The following is an 18,040-nucleotide window of genomic DNA, read 5'->3' on the forward strand; positions in this document are numbered from 1 at the left end:
TTCTTATTCATTTTATTTTAGCCATTTTTTTCATTGTTTTCTTATGAATTATGTAGGCTAATTTTTCTATTTCTCACGGCGTGACCGGGGCAGGGGTCACAAACCCCTTTAACTGTTATAATGGGGGTTGCGGCTCTAAAAGGTTGAGAACCAATGCTATAAACATTAAATAAGTATTCAAGCCAATTTATTATCTGTTGTGAAATTACTTAAAGGAATAGTTCACCGTTTTTACATTCTGAGATATGTTCTTACCTGAGCTTAGACAAGTTGATGCGTACCTGTCTGGTCTGTGTGCGTGCTCGTGGAGGAGCGTGGTCGCTTCCAACTTCACCCCGTTTGGAGCTATAAGAATATACTGGGAGAGGCCAAATGCTAACAACATCTTTGGTCTTTTTGTTTGACTGAGCGCACGCACAAAGACCAGACAGGTACGTATCAACTTGTCTAAGCTCAGGTAAGAACATATCTCAGAATGTAAAAACGGTGAACTATTCCTTTAACCACTGAGAGTCACTGAGTCTCACAATCAAGACTCCTTTTCTAGATTCTCCGTTCATTTTTATTTCAGCATTGTCCTCTTTGAAGTGTGTTTTATAATGATTTTCTTGATGACACTCGCTATGTGTCTCCTTGCCACTCATCATCAGTGAGTGCTAATCCAAAGAGCCAGCCCTTTTTAGCATCTATAGCTCACCAAAGCTAACATAAATAGTGAAATGTCAGGATGATTAGATGTGCATGCGTGGAAAGGACACACGCGTTGTACTTCAGTCTCCTGGGAGCCAGCTGTGCCGGGTTCTATCAATCAGTTTCATCTCCAGCTTGCTAATTAATCACCCATCTGGCCTCTTCATAAACTCTGCCACACACACAATGGGACTGCACAAGTCTTACACAGCATCAGAGGTAAAGCAAATGTGTTCACGTTGCAAGTTATACATTGTCAGTCTGATTTGCCGCTTCAACCTTCCAGAATCCGCTTGCCCCCTTGTCTGAAAGTGTGTGTTTTAATGTTGAGTATTAATTGTGTATCCGTAGGCCTATCAGAGCCCGGGCAGAGTGTCAGAGGCAGTTTTGGAGGCTTCAAAGACAAGCGCTGCGGTGAGTTCCCCGGACGCCTTCTACCCCTCCCTTTATCCCCACTTTGTGGCCACGACAAGCGAGAAGTGCATAAATTTGTAAATTCCAAACTTTTTTGAAAACATTGGGTTATTAGAAAAGGCTCAATTAAATCCTACAAGTGTAATGTAAACTATCCCAGCCACAAAGAGTGTTTTACCAGCGTATAGTGTATAAATGGAGGGGGATTTGTCCATTCAACCTACGCCAGCCCAATATTTATTGTGTTTACTATCTTTTATTTCATTATATTTAACAAGCCCCCTGCAGTTGTGCTTATACTGTAAGACACTTGTTACAAACATGGCCACAGTCAGCCATTGCCTTCCAGGTGCCCCAGCTCCTGTCTCCATTCACTTGCATGAGTAGAGCCACTTCAAACACATGCCCCGCACTCCTCCGCCTCTCTGTCCCCTCTCTTCTGCACAGCTGTGTTTTTGTTGCCGCTGTTTTGATGCCCGTCGTTACAGCCACTGTTGATTTGCTTCACACAAACGCCACCGCTATTTCTGACTCTGTGTGCCTGTTCCTATCTTTTATCCCTTTGTGATGCGTTCGAGTGTGCTTTGTATTTGCTCTTGTATGGGTTCACATTTCACTGTTTGTGCAACAATGGACTGTTTGATTATTGTTGCATTGTCAAAGTAGGTGCAGCAGGCCAGGTTTTGATGTAATTGCATTAATGGTCTGAATGCAGATCATGTCCAGTTGTGTTCCTTAACTTCAAATTTATCATAGAAAGTTGCTCAAATATTGTCCAAACATATTAGAATTGAATAGACAGGAACACTATTTGTCCCCTCTATTTTAAGGCTCATTATAGTCTCGTAGACTCTTACAACTGCATTGTCAGAGACTGAAATGACTGGCCACCGACCAAACAATCATACTTCACTACTTTATTCAAAGAAGTCAGCTTGCATTTGAAGCTGTACAGTGATTTGGAGGGATTTCATATTTCATATTGTTACACACTGACCCTGAGGCCACACAGAAAGAATGGACTCAATCAGCATTTAGTTTAAATCAGAGACTAGACGTGCACGAGGCTGGACAGTTAATCAAAGCGGTCCTGTCTTGAAAGGCGTAATAAAACAATGTAACTTGGTGGAGAAGCCTCAAGGCACAGCGCTAAACACTGTTTCATCCTAAATCTATAAACTTTCTTGGTTGCAGCATCATTCATCAACTTTCTTTTCTTTTATACAATATTAACAGTATCTTCATATCAAATAGCAGGTGTTTGCACTACTTCTTTTCACTGTACAGAAGTTACTTTGGGAAAACCTCACTCAAAAACCAACTTGTACATATACTGTATTGCACTGCCTGTATGGACTATAAAGTTGTCCACAATAATATGTTGATGTGATGATATACATAACAAAGACACTTGGCAAAATCGTTATTTTCTTTGACGCCTGACATTGACTATTTAAGTTATACTGCTTACATTGTTACGTAGGTATACTATGTTAGATGAGTATGTATAACCATGATGTTTCTCTTCTCAACAGCAAACCTTGGAGAACAACTTAACCAACCTAGTAAAGAGAAACAGCGAGCTGGAGAACCAAATGGCCAAACTCATCCAGATCTGTCAGCAAGTGGAGGTAAGCAGCACTTGTTTATGGCTGAAGTCCCAGTGTTTTAAATGAAATCTCACGCATTTCTCTCTAATTTTGGTAATAGATTAGTGGTGAGAATAGCAGTGCTCAAACCAAGACGGATATTGTGTTCTGAATGACCTCTTGTACTTTTCAACACTCCAGACGCTGAGTCAGAGAGTTGTTCATGGACAAAGAGTGACGCTGAGTTGTTCTCAGCCGTCACCATTGTCAAGAGTGGGTAAGGCCGTATTATGTAATTCAGAAAAGACCAAATTATTCTGTTTCAGTGTGAGCCTTGACACATCTACTGCATCAGAAATGAAGGAGTAGTAGGTGACCAGATCTTTATGAAGAATTCTCAACCGTGGTACACAACTGAAGAAATTACCTAGGTTTTGCTTCGGAGTAAAGATTTTCCAATATCATTGACTGGACAGGATTGATTGCATTGGGACAGTTCAACATCTTTCTTCAGAGGATTCTACCTTCTCTTAAGTCAAGATTGCCTATTTAACCACCCGAACTGCAAGAACCCCACCTATTTCTAAGGGCAATTAAAGCCCCCTCCCCACTTCAGAGCAGGCTTATGTTTTGTTATTTTGCATCTAATCATGAAAGCGGAGAGATTTCTGTCACCTGGCAAAGTGGAAAGAAGATTTGGCCTGTGACAAACCTGTCCTGCCCAGCACTCACTCTGTTTGATTTATTCATTGAGTGGTGTGTTTCTTGCGTCCCATACCTGTCTGTGGAAAATTACACCCTCAGCCAATCTTGTCGCTGTTGACCCCTTCGTTTTGAGCCAATTCTGCGCTTTAATGGAAAAAGAAGTATGAAGAATGGGCTAGACGGTGCTAATGCTTACCGAGGCGTTGCTAACACGAACACACACTGACACATACTTCTAAAACACTCCCCGCCTAATACCACCATCATTTCTCGGTGCAATTTGACATTAATGGCCGTCCATAACAAATGCACTTGGGTGCCGCCAGTGCCCCATGCACAGTTCATTTCTTATTACATGCTGCCAGCTGCAATTTCCACCCAGCATTCAGAGGTCCATGCACAACAATTTGAGCTGATCAAAATGAAACGATTGCAGCATTATTTATTAACAATAGATAAAATGTTCATTTGTGAACAAGAAAAAAACGTTCGTTGTCTCAGTGTGCATACAAAGCTGAGCAAGACTTCAATTATTTGGAAAGGAATAAAGAGTGATGGTATACAGACTAGACCATGCTTTTGTACTCCTTTTTTTCCCCGTCATGGCAACGTGTTAACAAGTTGCAAACTCCCTCTCTCTTGGTACAGTTGTGTTTTTTGTATTTTTATGCAAACTGCATTTGTGGTTTCTGTGTTCCACACTGTTTTACTGGATGTTTTTGTATGTCTTTGCCATTTTTTTTTTACTCCAGAGAGTTCATGATGGTCCTGAAGAAAGCAGCTTTTTAAAAGTAAACAAACTGCTAGTTTAGTTAAAGACATTTGAGACCTACAAATTTCTTCTTCTGAAACAATGAAAAGAGGCACCAAGAGCCCCCCACAGCTGCAGCACAGTGGAGGCATCACAAGAGGTGCTACAGGAAACAAAAAAGGGGCAAACAAGGAGGTGTCCGGGCAAGACTCACAGCTACACCACACATGCCTTCTGTCCCTACTATTGTTCTGGCTAATGAACGTTCACTGGAGAATAAAACAGATTTACTGCTAAGCACTTCCCAGAAGATGGTGAAAGACTGTTGTGGAGCGGATGGAGATGTGCAGGAGGAAGTGGAAGGAGGAGGTGGAGGAGCTGACCAGTGCAGGACACCACGCTCTGAAACAGGAACAACACAATTTCAGAGGATCAGAGAAGTCTAAAGGCAGCCAGCCGGCAGCCAGCCGGCAGCTACGATTTCCCTGAGCTCCAAAAACATGCTGGTCAGGTTGGTTCACAGTGGTGGCGCGGCTCAGGATTAACGCCACACAATTTTGTTTCTATGGTTGTACAATGAGAAATAAGGAAAGACTTCCCCCCGCTCACTTCCGTCAATAACCTTTAGGAGTTACTGCGCGGACGTTGTGCTCCTCGTATCATTACGCCTCACAATATAGTACCCCTTTTTATCTGCTTATAAAATCGACATGTTACATTTCTGTGTAAATATACTTCGCTTGAAAACACTTCACGTAACTTTATTTAAATAGGGAACACGTGGAAGAGCTTGGTAGCTTCTATCGTGAGCTTTTTTGGAGCTATATGACATGTGGGAGAGGCTGCGTATGTGCTCCGTTTGTGTGACAGCGCATACGGACAAAGACCAGACGGGTATATATTAAAGGCCTATTCATACTCCACAAGATGCGAGAACTTTGTTCTCGCACCCAGAGCTGCGAGAACAAAATGACGTCATTTTATTCTCGCAGCTCCTGTTCGGCAGGTCTGGCTGACGCATCAGCCCAGCAGAACTTTGTTAGGCAGGGCTGCGAGAACTCTGGCTGTGATTGGCTGGATTTTTAGTGGGCGGGGTTATTTTAGCGGAAGCGGGAAGCGAGAATCCAATGTTTACGTCCTAACACCGGTGCGGAAAACGGAGACAACATGGATACTTTTGAGGCACCGCTCGCAGCAGTAAAATACTTCGCTGAAGGATTACAAGGACACGCAAATGGCAACAAAGTCCTGGGGAGACACACGCGGACGTTTTGCGCGAGGACGAAGAGGAAACAGAAGAGCCTGGCGCTACCTGCGTAAAAGAGGCGAGTGATAAAGAAAAGAAAAAGTGGTTCAGGCTTGTGGACGGAGGAATACCAAGCTTGTACATCTTAGACCCTTTCATCAAACACCGGGAAACATCACCAACATGTTCAGTGAAGGTTCTTGGATGGACAAAACCTGTACTGAGAGGCTACACAGACGTGAAACTATTAGATATTATAAGACTTGTTCTTCTGCTCTGCTCCGTTTCATTCAGACCGTGTTGGCTTGGCGGTTTTATTTATTGTGATTGCACAACATCACTTTTGAATGAAATAAATAAATAAAATGAAATGAAATGAAACAACATGGTTTTACCGAGTGACACGGAGGTAAGCTTTTAACGTTAACGTTTTCTAACATAATAAACCAGCGTGAGATGTGGCTAAACATGAAGTCAATCTTCAAAATGTTTGCAATATCGTGACTGATGCATTTTATAATAGTTTGAAGTCAAATGGCTTGTTTTATTTCGGTCATTCCTTGTTTGTTTTGGCTGAGGAGAAAGGGGGCGTGGCAGTTCGGCAGCAAAACGTCTTGTGGAGTATGAAATGTCAGAGCGCAGACGAACTTTGTTCTTGTTCTTTTTGCCTCAAGAACAAGAACAAAGTTCTCGCGTCTTGTGGAGTATGCAGAGGCCTTAACTCGTCTAAGGTTAGGTAAGAACATATCTCAGTATGTAAAAACGGTGGCCTATTCCTTTAAGTTAAAAAGATACAGTACAACAAAACGGAAATGCTAAAAAATATACAGGACAAACAAAATGTAATACAATAGTTTTATGCGCCAATTAAACCTGGATAAATGAAAGAGAGGATTCAGGCATTAAAATGTAACCATCTGTGTTTGAGCGACTTGAGGACCCCCAGACCCAACAGATGAGTTCTTCACTCTTCAACTGCTGTCCTGAAGCTTCAGCAAGGACTGGATGTTAGCCCACTGCCCTATTTGCAGATGAATTCCCATCAGCTCTGGGCACGTCTACTGTATATCCTGTCCATCTTATTATTATTTTCTCCTTTTTTCTCATTGGCCTTTTTTTGAGCTCAAGAATAATTATCCATCGGCAGCTTCACTGTAGACTGTTGGACATTTGAACATTTGCTGGTTTGATATCTGTCTCAGTGTCGATTTTCAAGCTGATCCTTGTGTGATCAAATCCACATTTTTGTGAGTCAGCTGGTTGTGATAATGGATGGGACAAAAATGTGTTGACTCTATATTAATGTTGGGATACATATAATTGTTGATGTTCCCTTAAATAAAGATAATAAATAAATATGCAATTATAAATAGCAGGGTTGTGAGGCCAACCATAGCCTGCAACAACACATTTGATTGTGGAACCTGTTCAGAGAAAAAACTGCAAAATTGCAGCACCACTGAATAGTAATAAAATGGTTTGAAAGAACAATGTGCAAAGTAAAAAGTCTCGCAAGGGTTCTCAGAGTGTGACCTGGTTTCCTCTTCCTCCTGTTTGCATCATACTGTATCTGTGCCAGAGATGTGATCAAACAGCAGAGCGAGCGCGCGGTGTGTCAGCACATGCCAGCGGTGCGTTCGTTTCCTCTCGGCTTCTCTTCTGGGAATGTGCTCCTCCTCCAGCTCAGGAAAAAGATGTGTTGAATCGACGATGAGCTGGATGTGTCTCTCAGCAGCAGAACGTCTTTACAACAATATTTGGAGGCTTTTGAATGTAGGATTGTGAAACAGCGTTAAGAGCACAATGTGCGAGGATGAGGAAGCATGCTTTTGAAGATTCACCTCAAGCTTTAGCATCGCTACTATAATAACTCTAGTCAACCCAGACACTGAAATAAATACACAGTTTTGTGTGGTTAGCCATTATAAAGTCTGAAATTAGTTTGCCAAAACAAGTTGAATGGAATGAAAGTCTGAAAATGTTTTGACCTAATGAAATAAAAGCTTGAGAATGCTGTGTCCTTTTAGAGATAAAAGTGTACAGCACAGGCGAAGGACGGATGTGGACATGTGCCACCACTTTTGTGCAGAGACAATATCTCATTGACCTCAGGTGCCCATCATTCAAATGTGTTCATTCTTAAAAACTGCAAAAAAGTAAAGTTCAGAAGTCTGACAAAAGGTAAAGATAATATACAATGTCAATTGAACAGGTTATACTTTACTTAGACTATTGTTGATAAATTTGGCAGTAAGTATAAGTGCTTTAATTGTTTTTGTACAACCGTACAATAAAATTGTGTTCAGGTGTACCACCACTGCAGGCCAACCTGAGCAGCATGTTTTTGGAGGTCAAGGAAACTATTGCATCCGGAGGACACCTGGCTGGCTGCCTTCAGTCTCCTCTGAGCCTCTGAAACGGTGCAGTGCCTCCTGGGTTTGTCCCTGTTTCAGAGCATGGTGTCCAGCACTGGTCAGCTCCTCCACCTCCTCCTTCCTCTTTTTTCTCTAGTGAGCATCCATTAGCCAGAACACAAGTATAAGGCCTTAAACTATATATAACATCTTAGTTGGCAGCAGAGTCTTGCAGAGGTGTGGCCAGTGGGTCATCACCTGCAGTTGTGTTTATAAGCTCGGAGAATTCCAGTCTGCGTTTTCTTGCTGGAATGACTATCTTTCACAAAGGTTTTTCAACAGTTGAGGCTGAGAAGCTCAGTGATTCTCCTCTAAGCAGGAACGAGAGCAAAGGTGAAGCTCTCACACTATAGATAGGGCTATGATTTGGTTCCTCTTGGATACAGGACATTTAAAATATTGTAGAAAAAAATTGCCTATAACAGTCTAGCCAACTGAGGAATTAAGTATTCTGCGAGCCCCGTGTTTATAAAGCTAGATTATTTAGCCTGAATAGATGTAACTTCTAGTTCTCGTGCCATGTGGCGTTTTTTGTATTCAACATTGTCATGCAGTCTTTACCGCCATATTGAATTGACTTCTTCTGTACCCAGACCCCTCACTCCCCTAATGTAGCTATCTTTTTTTTTTTTTTTTCAACCACAGTGTCATAACTTGTACTTGAGAACAACCTTAATAACTGTCTCTGCTCAAGTCGAAGCGCCCAGATTGCAGAGTTTGAGCAAAGAAACCAGTGTTAAAACCCAGGGAATCAAGCTTGTCAGTGAAGCCACATTAGCAGGCAGTGGACGCGCTAAGCATAGGAGAATTAAAAGTATTATTAAAAAAGTCACTCTGGCAGACACCCATGGGTTTAGTGCACGAACGTGTGTGTCTCCTGATTAAACAATGAGCTTTAGGCCATTAGTGGAGACCTGTCTGCGTTTATGTACACCAAAGCTCATCGGTCTGTGCGGAGAATCTGAATGAGGATTGTGTGATGCTCCCTAATCCCTGTATCAGCACTCATCGTGCCTCACCTTACCTTTCCTCTGTAGCTTCTTCTGTTTGTCTGCAGTATTGTTCTAAAGCTGCCATATGGCATTCTGTTTTGCATGGCTACTGTCTGATGTGATCACTTCCATTTTAGTTTATAGTTGAGCTATGTTGAGCTATAATGAAGCGCTGACATGAAAGACATAGACATTTTTTCTTATTGCAGTCAAACATTTTTGCATGACCTTATCAAAATTGGAGGGTATACCCTTAAAGCCTAAAAAGAAAAAGAAAAGAAAAAAAACAGTGAAATTTACACCTGCAGGTGATAAAGTATGCATTTTTTTTTTAATCAATTATTGTGTTTTGCTTCTATGCCTTTCAGTCATGTGACCTTTGTTGTTATAGCGGCCATTTTAAATTCCGAAGTAGAATTATGCAGTACTACAATGTGTAACAATATCTTTACTCAGGATGAAAATGAAACTGATTGACAGTGGCATTTTTATGTACTCGTAATCATTGCTCAAGAAGATAAGTGTAAAAACACGGCCCCAGATTACGTTTATGTGAAGAAACCAGTGAGTCAGTGTTTAAGCTGCTCAAAACGTTAGCATGCTACCAGTTAGCATTTAGCTTCAACAGCTCAGCTCTAACCTCTCCAAGAGAAAGCCCTGAACCACACTCCAAAGATCTAGCCTTGGATACAACATATGACAGAGGTCAGTGTTCATAGATGTGAGCCACACATGTGTTTATCGTGTTGTAGGTTGACAGTTGCTAACTGGTAGCATGCTAGCATCTTGAGCAGCTTAAACACTGATTCAGACTGAGACTCTGTCAACATTACAAACTCTTTGATGTGTGAATTTAGTTCTTCAGATCTTTAGTAAATCCTGCTGTAGCTCGACAGACAGAGCTGCTATGTCTGTGCCACATTTGCAGGTTATATCACAAATACGTGTGTGTTTTTACTCTTATCTTCATGAGCAATGATCACGAGTACATAAAAAGGCTACCGTCAATCAGTCGACTTTCATTTTCATCCTGAGTAGAGATATTGTTACGTGTTGTTGTGCTGCACAATTCTATTTTGGTATTCAAAAAGGCCGCTGGAACTATGCATGATGTCATGGCATGTATAGACTTAAATATTTATGATATTTTTCTCACCGAGTCTCTCAATAATTACACAGTTTCAGGGCACATTATAGTGATTATTATAGTGGCACATATTCCAAACAGTGCTGAAGAAATTATTTTCATGTAAAGCTTGACATTAGCAAAGACACTTTAGTTCCCTAAACATCACCCTTTGCCTTTTGGTAGTTTCTTTTGTGGAAATCCATCTCATCTGAGAAATTCACATGATAAAGTGCCACATCCCCTTGCCTTGAATAGTACAGAACAGATGCAAGGCACTGAATTTGAGTGATCAGTGAGGTCCAAAATGGTGTGAGGCAATCCACACAGAGCTGGAATGGAAAAGCCGAGGGGCAGTGTAAAGAGAAATGGGAGCAGGAGAAGTTGATGGTAGCGGAATGAACACAGAATTGATTCAAGGTGTGAAGGTTTTGGCTATGGCCAGAGGTTAACTGCTCTGTTGGACCCTGACCAGCACTGGACAAGTCTGGTTGGTTGGAAAACATTTACCCCCCATGTTCAGTAAGATTCACTTTTGGACCTTTTCCCCAACTTTCATCTTAGATTGTTTGAGTGAAAATATCTCGCTTGGTTTCACTGCCTAACGATGACACAATCTGGAAAGCCTGTTCAGGGTTAACAAAGTCTTAAAGTCATTGTATATATACAGTACTTACCTTTACCTCTTGGCCCCCGCCTTCACCTAGTGAATTTTCTCCAGTGCAGCTTTACCCAAATCTAAAAGGTTACAGCCTGTTAGATTTAGATAGGCCAGTGTAACACTTCATTTGAAAGCTAAGACCTGCAAGTCATTTTTGTTTTTACTTTTTCATCACATTTTGGTCATTTTTTCGTCACATTTTTGTCACTTTTTTGTCACATTTTCATCGCTCTTTTGCTGCGTTTTTATCTCATTTATGTCACTATTTTGACACTTTTTTCAAGATGCTTTTTGGGTTAAACTGGAGAAAATGTGCTTGTTTCAGGCAGGAGTGATTAAAGTGTAAGTATTTTGTTGTATATTGACCTTATTTTGTAGACTTAATTGTTTATCATACATCACCTGCAACTAACATAAGGCTCTCAAAGTAAAATTGCCATTGACGTTTCTCATGTCTCAAAAGGGCAATTTGTTTTAGGGTCCAGACACCTTCACTTAAATTTTTCTAATCCTATCCATAGGCAACATCCTGTCACACACATTCAAAAACCTGTTTACGTGCACGTCTTTACATTTTGTATATTCCACAATAATATGAACAAACACGCGACGTGACCAATGCAGTCAGCTGGAGATGAGTGTGCTCTGAGTTGAAGAGAAAACAATTTAGGGTTTGTTTTGGCGGAGTGGGCGGTTAATTTAGCTGCGCTTTTCACAATCTGCGATGTTATTGTGCAAGTGTGATAAGGACTGACACACATTTAGCTTTCTGCTGCGAGTCAACACGACTGGTGGGACGAGGCTTTTGTAACTCCTGTGTGCAGCTCATCATGGGACTTGTTCTTGTGGTCACATAGTAAACCATGCTGAAGCCATCTGTGCTGTGGCAGGTGGAGGATACGTTGAGGTTAATGGATAAGTGAGTGATGATGCTGTCAGTCCGTGCTCAGCGCTGGACTTGCAAATGAGGGCCGACAAGATACATGCACCGAGCTAATAATCACACACAATAATTAATTTGCACTGGACACATTCAGGAAGTAGTCATGCCCCAGTGGTATTCCTGTAATTGTGTTGAAAATTTAAAAAGTTCTACTTATTGTCCAGTATTCTTAACAAAAATCTGCCCTCAGGTTTTGAAAGAGGCTGTAACTTTCTATCTCCTTGTTTTTTTATGGTCATTTTTTTAAAACTTTTTTCAAATTTCTACTACCATACATATTTGTATGGTATTTTGTGTATTTTTACACAAAAGAACAAAAGAAATGTAACATAATAAAACAGAAGTAATTAAAAGAGGTCTGGAAACTTTATGAAACTGTGTATGAAGTGACCTCTAACTGCAAACAATATGTTTTATGTATTATATAGTACAGTATCATTTGCAGTGTATATGATGCTGCTGCTTATTGTAGGATCTCAAACCACCATAAATCTCTATTAATTGTCTGTGAGAGTAAATACTGCACTGACGGAGAAGACAAAGGGAGAGAGGGATATTGTACATTGTGCCACAACCCAATTACACAATGGAGATCAAACTTGGCTGTAGATACTGCTAAATTGGAGCTAGCCCACAGTTAGCTTTGCCTATTAGCCTGTTAGCTTCTTCTTCATGATTCCATTAGTGTGTATTGGGGCCTCCGGGTCGGAGCAGGGAAAGTTGAGAGGGTGGTTTTCTGGCCTGAGACACCAGGGGGAGATTTAAGACCCCCAATCATCCCATCAACACTTGTATTACCCCCAGAGAGACTATGGAAAGGACAAACTGTCAAATTTAAGCCTTTCATTGGAGTAGTTAGTGTGCATGTTGTGAGACGCTCTTAATAAAGACTATGGTTAGACAAACATATTTGCATATCATGATACAGCTGCCTCAATAAGATACGCGTATTGTCACATACAGTGGGGAAAAAAAGTATTTGGCCAAAATCCAATAGAATGTCTATGTGAAACTGACCAAATACTTTTTTTCCCCACTGTATTCCAAAACGATATATTGTCGACAGTATATGGAGCACAGCCCTAGTGGTTGATTTGTCTTTGTACAGTTTTTATTGACATAATTATTACAATTTTTAAAACTTTTCTGACTCAAGCGATGAATCAGTTTCCAATTCACAAGGTGCCATTTTACTCCACATGCCTGTAATTTGTCTCCGCTGTGCCAGTCAAAGTTGTTCTGCAGAGGTGGTTGATAAATCCTAACGTGCCGGGGGTGATGACAGTGTTTGTGTTTTAGTGGGCGTATAAAAAACTAACTCCGGTGCAGGTTTAGAGTCAGGTGAAGATAAAGTTTGCATCTCAGTCTGTGCATTTCTCATGTTTAATTAGTTATCCGCAGCCATGAGTGGGCTCTTACAGAATGAATTGCGCAGTGTGTGAGGGTGAATAATGAGACTTAAGTGGCTCGGCATCTTGTAATAGGCTTTGTGGAGGCAGGATATGATCTTGCTTAGCCGTAGTGCAACAATAGAAAGATTAAGGCTTTGGAATTAACCTGAAACACCAAGACAAGTAGGTTTTAGAGAGAGTCTTTGGCTGTGGTAAGTGAGAACGGTCTGACCAAGAAATTACGGTGGCACTTACAGCACAGTAATAACTTTGTATCACTGTATTTTTTTAAATAGTGGATGTTCTACCAGACTTTAGAGGAAGGAATAGTTAAGTTTATCATTATTTTTTATTAAATGATACTCTCAAAGAAAGTGCATTATGAAGATTGTAATCATGGGAAAAAGCCAAATGCACTTTGTCACAAGGTATGAGTAAAGGTGCAAATGGATCCCCTACCAACATGAAATATACTGGGGCTTTTTCAAATGAATAAACAACATTTAACCCTGTACTAGAACATGTTTCATCTCGAAGTGTGGGTACCGCTGCAAGACAGGGCTAATGTTAAAGCTTTAATTTACCCAACCTTCACGGTTGGAGCACACGTTCTTAAAACGTTTGCCCTAATTGATCTCTTAGATTAGTTTGTGAGGTCTTTCTGTTGATATTCCACAAGGTTCCTGGGGCCCCTGCTGCGTTGCTTGAGTTCGGGGAATGTCATTTGCGAGTGCTGCTTTCTATGGAGACGCAGTACCTGGAAAGTCAAACTGCAGCAGGAGCATTTACACAGTATTTCCCCGTGTACTTAATCCACAGTGTTATTTTTCAGAAAGTTTGTGGTTTCTTGGACTCTTCACTCGTTCTGAAATTTGTAGTATTACGGAACCACAAATTCACGCGCTGTGGAGAGCCGTCTGTGCAGCGCTAGACTTGGAGACAGTGTGGCAAGTTTATTTATAGAAAGTTACACTCCCATTAAAAGTTTGGCAATACGATAATGAATCAAGACAAGAGGCCCTTTCTGTGAAGCCATTGTTTTGCACAAAGATGTATTTTAGAATGCATTATATTTCACAAGGTCGTTTGTGAGGTTGCTTTTTATTTTATGCCTGACAGACGCAGAGGCAGTTTATGTACAATTGAATAATGTCAATGACAGCGTATGTTTTTTTTCTCGGCTGTTGATTCTAATCCAGGGGAACATCTTTGATTAAGTTAGTGATGCGCTGTGCATTTGCAAAGCCTCTGTATTTGATGGTGGCATTTTACACTTCACAGGCTTGAATCTGTCGGAAAGAGTAACGCGATGTGAATGATAAAAAAACACAGTGCGCTGTAAAGTCTTAACATGTGTCAGTATCTCTCTCTTATGATGTTGTATGTGTATTGTGTAGGTAAACACGGCCATGCATGAAGCAAAGCTGGTGGAGGAGTGCGACGAGCTGGTGGAGATCATCCGTCAGAGAAAGCAGGTCATTGCTGTCAAGATCAAGGAGTCCAAGGTACGGCAGCTGAGGGTCTTACTTTTAATGCCTTTACTCTTATTACATACAATATTACTTTTATGTTAACACAAATATCTTGAAAAGGAAATGCGTTGAATATGGTGAGAAAGTAAATTTTGCAAACAACATGCTTGCGATTTAGAGCTTGAGCATGTTTTGTTGTTCTAGCAGACAAAGTGAGAGGTTAAGTCTCCTGAGAGTCTGGCAAGAAAAAGGCAGTGCTCTGTAAAGCATGAGCAGATCAGCGAATAGAGGAGAAGAGAGGCAGGAAGTGCACACGACGAAGCCTGATTGAAGCTGCTCGGAGCTGATGTGTTAATATTTAAGGGTCAAGGGAGGGATGAATCAACTGCACTGCGAGTAATTCGACTAATCACAGATGGACATGCCGCGATGTGCATCGCCCTGACTAAAGAGGGTTCTTACCTTTCGATGACCGATGTGGCATTTGTTATGCATGCATAAGAGTGAACTATGCCATGATCTTTAAAATTTCAGAAGCACTGCATTTAGATGTTGCAGTATCTCCCCACCGCATTGTATGGCTACAGTAGAGTATAGTAGTAGATTACACATTCATTTTGTATCTAAAATTATGAAGTCCAATATTTTAAGCCTGAATTCCTACTAGTTATTATTGAGACTTATAAGCAGTATACTAAGTAACTTGTTTTCCTTAATAAATCCTTTTTATAGACCCTGAGTCTGGGGGTAATACAAGTGTTGATGGGATTATTGGGGTCTTTCATCTCCCCCTGGTATCTCTGGCCAGAAAACCACAATTGCAACTTCACCTGCACGGAGCAACCAGCAACTTTTTTTTTTCTTTTTCGCATAAAAAGTTACATAACGCACCTTGAAGAGCCAAACAAGCTTCACTGCACTTGTATATAATGACAAATAATATTCTTTTCATAGCTTCACAAGGACAACAATCCTTACATACTTGGAGAATGGTTTTACTTGTTTCAATTGCTGAACAGAAGTAAAGAACAGTAAAACAGGATTTTGTCATTATTAGAATTTTTTTCAATGCTTTATAGCCCATCGTTAGTTTCACACGTCTTTTATAATTCAATCAGTGGTAATTTCATATATTATGAAATATTTCAATCACATGAGGTAGGGATTCTCAGCAACTGGATGAGCTCCAAGTTAGATTAGTTGTAGACAGATGAAACACACAAATAATGAAGTAGATTCAATAGTTAGGGACATGGTTCTTTGATAATGAAGGCATAAATTGTGGGTTTAGCTCACTGCCTAAACATGACTGGGCTACACATTGTTTGGTTTGTGAGACACCCTGTCAGATTATTATTGTACATAACGAACACCATATATAGACAGTCGAAATGATCCACCGCATTGTTACTGACCAGTGTTTTGGACAAAGGCAACTCAGCCAGACACAAGTAAACAAGTCCCTTCTCCCAAAAACACAGTAATGCTTCCATTTTGGGGGTAAAGCTCTGCAGAGGTGACTGAAACAGCATAACAGGATTTTTATGCCCGATTATGGTGAGCGGTTCCATGAAAGGTGCTCCTTTTCTCTCTCCAGTTTCATGTTGTTCTATCACAGTCTCTGAGGAAAGTGTGCCCTTAGCCAAATCATGCCCAAACAAAACAAGCACGTCCTCCAAGAGTCTTTTCTGCTTGACTTTACAAATTCACAGCAACATCGAGGCCAACAACATTGAAATACTTACATAAGGTGCAGTAGCCGATTCAGTATTAAAGGGTGTTGTCTGGTAGTGAAGATTATCTCTTAATTATGGCACTTTTGAGTGAGAAAGGTGACTGTGAATTAGGCCAAAATGGGGTGGCTGGATCTTCAAAAGCAAAGCTCTTCAGGGGGTTTCTCTGTCAGCAGTGGTGGGTAATCAAAATTGACCACTAATCGGCGATTATAATAATGTGCTTAATTTAGAGTGTTCAGATCACTGTGTGCTTAGAGGCAGACATTTTACTGTGACACCCCAAAGCCTGAAGCGGATGAAGTTGTAGTTCAGTCACGTTCAGGCTGTTACTGAAAGATCACCGCCCTGTGAAAACTTCTTTACTCTTTTTACTCGGTTCTCTTATTGGGCCCAATCCCTATAATGAAAAGTAAATGTTCAAAGAAAGTAATTTTGTGCCTTCAGAAGGACCCACCATGTATAAGAGCCTAAAACTCTGAATACTGATGAGACAGCACTGCCAGATTTAGGCTGAATGTCTAAAGAGTATGCTCCATTTCAGCTACCCCCACAAACTAACACACACACGCCGCGCTTCTGAGGGAGAGAGTAATCAAGGCTAAAAATGTTGTTTGAGGCACATGTTGCTAAATAATAGGCCATCATTAAAGCCGTTTCGCTTCTCTTCTCAGCGCGCTCAACAGCCGGCTCAAAATGACAACAACAGATTATGGCTACTTAAAGGAAGCGGCTAAGATGTCAAAGAAAGCTCCGCTCTCAGCTTAAACACTTTTGAATAAAGTTTAAGTACAGCTGAAACAGGGCTTGCGTTCTGGACTTTTATTGCAATTTTGTTCACCCTACCCCCACTTTAATCCGAGCGCATTTTCTCCACTTCAGCTTTGCCCAAATCTAAAAGCTATAGCCCAGTGTAACACTTCATTTGAAAGACCTACAAAACTGAGCTCAGCACTTTTTCTCTCATTTTTGAGGCATTTTTCGTCGTGTTTTTGTTGCTTTTTCATCACTTTTTAGTTTTTTATTGTGATATTGTTGCTTTTCCGGCTCTTCTTTGTCACTTTATTGTTATGTTTCCATCCTTGTGTTCGTGCTCGGTTCAGGTGGGAGCTAACCTCTTAACCAACCACGTTCTTGTCACTTTTTCATCCCTTTTTCATCACTTTTCTGTTACTTTTTTCTTGTGTTTCTTTCATTTTTCTTTAAAACCATGTACTATCTATTGCAGTACGTAAAACTCAATTCTTGCCAGATTCGTAAATTCACTTGGCAAATGAAGCCAATGGTATGAGGAATTAACAGGGATGTAGCCTTGCAGGTTTCGCAGACACAAATTTGAACTACTTAAAACAGCAGTACAAATTTCCAGGGCAGATCTGACTGTACAAAGACACTTGAGTCATTCATGTAATTGTTAATTATCAAAACAACTTTTTGATTTATTCAAACCCCTACCCTCTGAAGCTTGCTTTTTACCTCACTTAATCTCCTCTCCTGCACTGTATCTCTTGTGGCTCATACACACTCCACTTTAGATAATTTGGTGAATCAGGATATGAGAGGTAATGAATGTAAGTGGATTAGTTTAGCTTGAAATTGGACAAGCGCGCTCTCTGTGTAGACAGTCGGAAATTGCATTACAGTTCTGCCATACAGAAATTACAAGCAAAAGGAGCAGCATTATACAGTAAAGGTTAAAGATGACGTCAAGCTGTTTCAGCTACTTTGTCCGAACATTTTGGCCTACCTGTGAGCAAATTTAGAAAGTATGTATTAAAGCGACATTTCAGGATTTTCTACATAGGGCCTAATTTCCTAGTTTTCCAGTGTTGTTGATTTCTGGAGATTTTTTTTTTTTTTTCATGCAGTCCTTATATTTTAAGAGTTAAGTTGTACTAGGCTAGTGCCAGGCT

At 40.7% G+C, this 18,040-nt stretch overlaps 1 protein-coding gene across 4 annotated transcripts in view; it reads left to right on the top strand.

Moving 5' to 3' along the window:
• The window catches only part of mid2 (midline 2), a 127,170-nt gene that overhangs the window by 83,157 nt on the left and 25,973 nt on the right, over positions 1 to 18,040 (top strand). For 3 of the 4 annotated variants that reach the window (XM_079556377.1, XM_079556376.1, XM_079556378.1), the window contains exons 3-5: positions 1,042 to 1,104; positions 2,640 to 2,735; positions 14,320 to 14,427. In XM_079556377.1, the coding sequence (XP_079412503.1) occupies positions 1,042 to 1,104; positions 2,640 to 2,735; positions 14,320 to 14,427 (267 nt within the window). The remainder of the gene's footprint in view (positions 1 to 1,041; positions 1,105 to 2,639; positions 2,736 to 14,319; positions 14,428 to 18,040) is intronic. The other variant, XM_079556379.1, reaches the window with a different exon arrangement.

The sequence above is a fragment of the Gobius niger genome (assembly GCF_951799975.1).
Source record: "Gobius niger genome assembly, chromosome: 5".
In the NCBI taxonomy this organism is placed as follows: Eukaryota; Metazoa; Chordata; class Actinopteri; order Gobiiformes; family Gobiidae; genus Gobius; species Gobius niger.